The 8,282-nt window shown below is 37.7% G+C and overlaps 1 protein-coding gene across 1 annotated transcript; it reads right to left on the bottom strand.

Moving 5' to 3' along the window:
* Positions 1–811: 811 nt before the first annotated feature.
* On the bottom strand, positions 812–2,508 carry gbp (glycogen synthase kinase binding protein). The gene has a single exon (XM_088929566.1). It carries the CDS (start codon positions 2,365–2,367, stop codon positions 1,846–1,848), a length of 522 nt encoding a protein of 173 aa, XP_088785692.1. The 5' UTR covers positions 2,368–2,508; the 3' UTR covers positions 812–1,845.
* Positions 2,509–8,282: the final 5,774 nt, after the last annotated feature.

Genomic DNA, 8,282 nt, shown 5'->3' with positions numbered 1-8,282 from the left:
GGCAAGTTTAAAAAACCGCTTGTTTGGGGTTGATAAACTCGCATTTCGACGGAAACGTGCACCTAAGGTCAGTAGTAATCAACTATGTCGTTGTTTACTGCAGAGACTACCCCCCCCCCCCGCTGCTGTACAGAGCTTTTGATTGTTCTAGCACTGAATGACGAAATGCGGAACAAGCTGATGGCAGTTTACTGTCAACTGTGTAATATTAATCAGCAGTCCAGCCTGGAGCAAGGAAGACACTGCTGAGATAGTGGTTAGGATGACGTGTCTTCAAAAATATTTTCACTTAAGTTACTGTGCTTGATACCTGAGGACAAAAACAAACCCTGGACAATACTTTGTAAATATCCAAAATCGCGTAAATATCTACATGATCATACAATATTCATAAAAAAACAACTTTAACGCAACACGCACTCACAGGATACTCGAAATAATTAATTAAAAATGTAAAAACTTTTGAACAATACTCTTGTGTTCAAACGATTAAACATTTTCCAAATAAAAGGAAACCCTTAACGAGTAACAGTCCGTTTACACTATTTTTAATTTGGCCTATAAATCTTTCGTCATGACTCGGGAATTCAAAATCCCGGTCTGATTTTACTAGCAGATATATGAATTCTTTCGTCAAAACCTCCAAATACTGAAACTGGAAAACACTTCTCATTTTTGAGTGAAATCAGAGACTTAGTTGAATGGCAAGTTGTGAAATTTAAATACCTTAGCATGTTCTCGTCTCACAAATCATTTAATGGACGTTAACGGTAGCTGAAGAGCATTAAAACAAAAACATACAGAGCAGACGTGGTTGCAAAACCATCGTGTTTATTTAAGACACCAAAAAGTCCTGAAAACTCAGGAAAATTGGTAGAAAATACTTCGTTGCGAAGTGTACAAAGTGAGTTACTTTACACAATGCAAACACAGTCATTTGATTCCACGTTGGAAATCTAAAACGTGACGTTTTTCCAAACGAAATGTTCAGTTTTGACTTGAAACAGGGCAACACCTCCCCCATACATAAAGACCTTAACCCAACCCTAGGGCTGTTCAGTTCTGAGAAATGTCGGAACACAGAGCGGCTTTTCTTGGAAAACTACTCTCCCCTCCACTACACAACCGGCCAACGTGCCAATTCTCAGCGGCTCCTTGCTCGCTTCTTTGAAAAAGAGACACCATGCAGTCAAAACACTGCTGTCTTGGAATCCAGCCGGGGAGGGTGTGCAGAGCAACGACCTTGGGGTTTCAGATTTAGCGCAACCACAACAAATCAAGCCCCAGTTGCTTTCATGTTGTAAACAAGGCATGTGTTGTTGTCAGCTCTGAGCAATATCCGCACAAAGAAGGCCGTTAAAAAAGGTGTGACCCACAGATTAACACCCATCGATCAGATGTAAACGTGGGTAAATTTCCACCATTTTACAAATTACTTGCGTGGAACAAAAACAAAAGATCGTCCTCACTAGCAGAAAAGACGGCACCTTTTTGTTTACGTATTACCAGGACGAAAAAATAACGATTGCAATACATCTGAATATTTTACAAAACGTCTTTTACAAACGTCTCCTTAAAAAACAAAAATTAGGGTTACCAAAACAAACCAATTTAAAAAACGTTTCTAAAAAATGCAGCTGCTTTAATTCGCTTATTGTTATAAATATATAAATCACAGGTAGTTGTAGTATTATCAATACATATTTGAATATTTTAGTTCCTCTTTAAAGGTGGAATACGTCTTCACAGGAAACGATTTAGTTTATTCTCAGTCCCCAGCCCCTCCGATCTTTTGTCATTAAGGACGAAGATCCACCGATAGACATCGCACCGTCATTTTCTTCATTAGCACTGCAGGCTGTCGGCAGGTTTGCAGAGATCCGCACGGTCTGCCGTAGAGAGCTGGAGGCGCCTAACAGCCTCCTTGATAAGGTTTCCAGACAAAATCAATTCTTGCAGCAGCTGATGTGGGTCGTCCTCCTGGCTCGACACGTCGATTTTCTTGCGGTTCCAGGCTCTCAGACTGTCCCAATCCTTATCGCTGTAGTCCCCAGGGATGGAGTAAGGACTGGCCCGGCTCCGGAGACCCCGATTCCGAAGCCGAATGCAACAGCCATGCTTTGTATTGCTGCTAGTGCGAGTGTGTGTGGCACTGCAGCTGTGCTTTGTACTGGTGCAAGTGTGCTTGTCGCCGCTGCTGCTGTGACTGTGATGAAGGCACGATGACAGCGTCTTCTGACTGTTGGCACCGGCGCTGCTGTGCAGCTGCAGCGCTTCGCCGATCTTGGTCACCAGAGCGTCCACCTCTTTCGAGTCAACAGTGACCGACTGCTCCAAAAGAATGTAGTTCTCCTTCCGACAAGGCATATTCGCTTTCCTTGTTATCCAACGTTTCAAGTCCTCCTTCAGGCGAGGGTTTATTTTTTTAAAAAATGAATGAGACCCTACAACCCTCCCTGCTCACACCACGCTCCTCAACGGAAAGCAACCACTTGGGTTTGATTTGTAAACAATGGGTGACGCATGATCCGGATTGTACCATCTGGTGCAGGGGGTGTTTTTTTAAATAGAGATACAAGCCTTTACTCAGTTTCTAATTATTTCACAGCGTGTTCTACAAAAATCTTTTGGGAACTTTACAATAGATTTTGTTTCAGAAGAATTTTAATTAAATTTATATAAAGAAATTTAACAAGTCTTTTAAAGAGCAGCATAATTTATTCTCCCCCTCCTTTCTGTTGCAGACAGTGAACCCTTAGCAAAAAAGGGGTATCTTACATCAGGATTGGTCTATAATGTCACTATGGCCTTACATAACGCTGGGTACTGCAGCATAAACGTAGTTGTAGAAATACAGGGGGAAAACGCAGATATATAGTATGAAAGATGTCCATAATGAATATTCGTTAAAGTGCCTCTTATGTTTTTTAGAAGGGGGTTTTTCGTTTTAATGGTACATAACAACAGCAGCAATACCAAATCCTAATTTCAGCAGCAGATTATTGTGTATAACTGAATGTTTAAACATAACTCAATACACAGTAAATTATATGTCTCTATCGAGAACTATGCAGATTATTTGGAGTCTGGAATTTAAAATGTTCGTTTTCCTAAATTTCTGTATAGAAATGAGCATGTATTCCTTTCTGATGAAAGATTAATCCAAATTAGACGATAGACTAGCATACTGCACGTTTCCTGTATTATTTAGCCCCCTTATCATCATCTTCATTATAGAAAAGTGTCTATAGATTCGTTTTCAGCCTATATTTATGTGCTTATATAAGATATATCTTGAATCTTGTTCCCGTCTCTGCAAATGGGAGCGACAACGCAATCATAACTGCTAGAACAAATATGAACTATTTAGCTCAACACATAGGGTCATACATTCGTAAAACTACTAGCTGTTTTCCCAGGCAACAGGAAATTTAATTTAATTCAAAATGTCGCATTGCTGAATTTTATCTTTAAATGAAAGCGAGACGGAAAGTAAAAATAAAATCCACGCGCACCATTCTGTATATTTCATCATTATATTCATACAGTAAAAATAGCCTATATATGGCCTAGATGTTTCTATACAAACCTATATATTTATATAGAAATATTTTGGTAATATTTATAAAGTAACACTAAACATTCCTCCAGTGTTACATTTAACGTTGTACCAATGCACTTCTTTTACAAATAATATACCAGTTTCGAAATGACATCAATTTGTAACATTCCTTTAAATTTGACTTTTATGTGAGGCTTTAAAAGCATTTTCTGTTGCACGAATACACAGCCTCAAAGCACTGTGAATTAAAAAGGAATGCCTTCTTTCTTAATAACTCAAACGGAGTCCAAAGGTTTAAGTAATGTTCAACTGTGAAAGGAAAGCGATTTTGCAAATTTTCTTTTTTGATCTTAAACACGCAGCAGCATGCTATGGGAATGGCTATGTAGTTTTTCTGGCTCTTTCCCAACTATCAGTTGTTGCAGTAACATACACGTGAGTTAAACCCCAACTGGAAATTGCTTGAATGGTATGTACAACACAGGAAACGCTGTATATAGTGTGGTCTACGCACACGTTACTAAATTTTAAAGGGCTTTTAAAAGCCGTGACGCGTTTCTAAGAAACCAAGGGTTTAAGTGTCCGTTTTTCGGTTTCAATACGATTTCTCACTTGTAAAATATAACACATTTAATAGCGGTGGCATCTGGCGTCTGATTTCTACGCATGTGATGGCAACATGGACACAAATGTTAAGCTACAGCGGTCTTGTTATCATCTCGCTCTGTAAATTACAGTATATTGATGTTCTTGGAACCCCATTGTCGGTGCGGAGGCCCTATAAGAACAATCACACTTGCCGGCAAACCCAAATGATCAATATGCCTTATCGGAAAATCGCTAATTTGTTGAACTGCATATTTCTGATCGTATTATTTATTGCAAATATACAACTGACTTTGGTAATCAGACTTCTTGTTTCAGGTTTTGTAAGATGTTAGAAATTATGAGGGTCTCTGAGGGCTTGCCAGAAGTAAAGGTCATGCCTGATTTAGCGTCGTTAACTGTATTCCGAGACCGCATTTATAATGATAATCCTTATTATGTAAATTCGAGCAAAAGGCACAGGGATCCCAAATCGCCTGATTCTGCTTTCTCCGAATTGGAGTAGTAGGAATAGCCCAGGAGAGAGGTACTCCTCCAAGTCAGTCATTGCCACTGATGTCCATATAAGGGAGAGAAAGCGAACAGATTCACGTGGTGGGAGTGTTTTAACTGTGCTGCTCAAGTTGTGCTGTTCAACGCCCCACGTATACTAAACCACATGCAGCAACGCTCCCTTGTTTATGATACTACATAGCAAAACTAAAAATAAAGCCCTGCTACAAGGAAAATACTACTTGCAGGGTAATAAGGATATATTTCATAATACCAGAGATTTATCAGAGCAAAATCAACTGGGTTATATTATTCATGACTGGTTGGTGGGGAGAATGGTGGTTTATTGTGATCAATAAAGGACAGAAATAAACAGCTGTGTCAAGTCAATAATTTCTGTCTCCTGAGGGTTACATAGGAGCTCAGAGAGTCTCAGAGGGGCAATAACTGAAATTATTGCAATAACCTCTTTGTTCAGGAGTTACTCAGAGGACACATGTGTTTTGTTTTGGGAAGGGGATGCTGTAGAGGCCTGGACTGGATTTGGAAGCAGTAGTTTAAACTTTGATATGAGTTGAACTTAAGTAATAAAAAGTTGAAATACTTTTCAATAGGTGCAATAGGATCAGAATTTAATTGTTCATGGTGTAACATTTGATTTAGATGACAGTGCTTCCAAAAGCTCAACCTTTCCCTGAATGGAATACAGTTATGATCCATTTGTTAATAAAGTGAAATAAAGAGTGTATGGACTCTTCATAAAGGACTCACCATTTGACAAAACCTGACTGATTGTCACAGATATTCAACATGCCAAGTGTGTATAGTCTCATATTAGTGAACAGACTTAGAGATTTTAACCTCGCATACAAAAAAATTTAGAGACCTAATTATTAAAAAATAAAACTGACATTCAAAAAGTAAGTCGTTTTTGAGTGATCAAATCTTTTTTCTTTGTTGCAAAGGCCAAACATGGTAAACAGATAAGTAAACATTTCTAGGAAAATTACATTTTATAGACATATCTGAGATGAAGAATTTGAATGTTTTTGGTGCTGTATTGTGTATTTGACTCTCCCACTGTAATATACCGTATCACTAATTTGTACTCCTGTTGAAAAACAGTAACACCAAAATGCCAAAGTATTACAGCTTCTTAAAGCTTTTAAGGCAAAACAGTTGCTTTAAGTGGTTAATAATTACAGTGTTATATGTGATCTTAGGAGGGTGGTGTGGCACAGTCTCTGGACTTAAGACTGGTGGGTTGTGGGTGTAAGACATTACTGTTGTTCTTGAGAGTGGTACTTTATCTTGCTCCAGACCACCCAAATGTATAGAGACTGCCATTGCTGGGGGTAATCCATGGACTAGCATCTCATCCACAGAGTGGGAGTCACATGCTATTTTGTCCTTTTCACACCACAGAAACCAGGATAACCTTGGGCCTGATGAGCGGCTGTTGCTTTGATATGGCAATGACTAATATGAGAATGATCTGATGTTTTTGTTCTGAGAATTTTAAATCCTTTAATTTACTGACAAAGATAATATAGTGGATTTCTATAGGATCAACAATTAAACACAAACCAGAGGAAACTAAGAGGAACTGCATTTAATACTCAGAGCAGGTGGCAATTATTTATGCAACGGTTTGTAGGAGCTTGGAACAATCTACTCAGCCATGCTGTTGAAGCTGATACACTAGTATCCCTCAATAATTAATCCCAGATCAATCAGTTACTACCAACCATAACAGCCTTGTTTGCAACCTTATGTTCTTAAAATTGTATTGAGGTGATTTTGGACTACTATATTTACCATTTACAAATGCATCCAAGTTTGAGAACAGACAAATAATGACAACGTATTTGTCAAAAAACCATGTTAGCATTTCCAGGGTATGTGTTTTAAGTTTTACCATAAGCTACACAAGTCACAACTCAGACTAACTCTGTTGTGCGTTGGTCAACTCATTGTCGACACTTTTAATTGATATCACATCTCTATTTGATTCATTCCCTGAGTCAGACCTTAAAAGTATTTTTGTACATAGGAAATGTTTTGTTAGAACTGTAAATTGCAATATTGGAGTTCTAATACACTTCTGAATAAGCGTTTGTTCGTTTAAGTTTACAACCAAGAGAAAATCCATAAGGCAAACAATATGTAAAAAAATGTTCATAAAATGCAGACGAACAACAGAATACAGCATTTTGTCAGAAGGCTAGCTGCATTACTGAATGAAGTTTACAGTAAATCATTAGCAGGCAATTCAGCTGGTTCCCTCATGGGAGTCATATAGCAACTCTGTTTAGTACTACAGTTCACATCAACACATCTACAGTTTGATACTTCTGTGGGATTTATATCACTTTTTTCTATTCACATGCTTTTTTTCTTTTCTTACCTTAAATCATTGTCAGTAAGGTTAACAGATTACCTTAGTAAGGCTAACTCCTGAGAACAGAAGCATGAGCTTGAAAAGAGCACACACTGTTGGCAAAGCCATCTCTATTATTAAAAATCTTAATAATAGTAATGATGTTACTTCTGGGTATTATATTATATGTATACTGTATGTATTAGGTGACAAGTTTATGTTTTCCTGATTTATTGTGTAATTTCAGTCTTTATCAAATTTAATTCTTTATTCTTTGTGGTGAAGCTGTGGTCATGAAAACTATGCTAGAAGTTTGCAGCCACTGTATCTGGGGCTATCACTGATGTGCAAGGAAGTGCTTTGTGGTTTGTTGTTCACTCTAACACTTGAGTCAGCTGAAAAAAAAACATTTGCAGGTTGTACAGGTCTGAAGAATTCAAGGAAGTCTAAGCACGGTTCCTGTACATAGTACATAGTAGAAAAAAAACACAACCGGAAGTTAATAATGCCTCAGAGGGCATTTGTGAAGTTCTTGGTGATTCACAGTAGTTATATGTGTTTTCTACTGCCTGCTGACATGTGTTGCAGAGACAGCCCTATTTAAACTTAAAAGGTGGTGTGAACTCTTGGAATCATACCTCAATCTTTAAAGGCTAATATTGAAAATAAAGCTTCACAGTGTGGCTCAGTGTGAGACCAAGTAATGTATCTGCACAGAAAGTGAATCTCACTGCACTAGGATCTACATTTATTAACACAGTGGCTGTTGAAAAATCCAAAGAACATAGATTTTATGACTTACAATAAATCACAGGTTTATCACTATTGAGCTATTCAATGTAAAAGCATGAGTATATGTTACAAGCATGTTGCTTTTTCCAGCCACTGGTTTAAATACTATATCTCATGTCATATGTTTTGTAATATATAAGAAAAAATCTAAAGTTGTCACTTGTTTTTAAAACCATATAGGTCATGTACAGTACCTGTCATTTGTGAGTCTTCTTTGTCAATACCATTCTAAACCCCAAAAAAACTTCAAATAATACTTTCAAATAGGAGTGTGCCTTTGCAAAAGTTTATATATGCTTACAAAGTGATCAGGCTCTTAAAAACTGTATGCTGTAAAACGATAACATTTGATATACATATATATTCAACTGAATCCACTGGGAACACATGGAATTCACAAATGCAATAGACCTCTACATGACCACCAGAAGGATGTATCATAACATTGAG

The sequence above is a fragment of the Atractosteus spatula genome, chromosome 12 (genome assembly GCF_055471065.1).
Source record: "Atractosteus spatula isolate fAtrSpa1 chromosome 12, fAtrSpa1.hap1, whole genome shotgun sequence".
In the NCBI taxonomy this organism is placed as follows: domain Eukaryota; kingdom Metazoa; phylum Chordata; class Actinopteri; order Semionotiformes; family Lepisosteidae; genus Atractosteus; species Atractosteus spatula.
Note: the sequence above shows the minus strand (reverse complement) of the source record. Positions and strands in the feature narration are given on the sequence as shown.

Bases quoted from the DNA above. Each gene is read 5' to 3' on its own strand.
- gbp (XM_088929566.1), bottom strand. From the start codon at position 2,367: ATGCCTTGTCGGAAGGAGAACTACATTCTTTTGGAGCAGTCGGTCACT.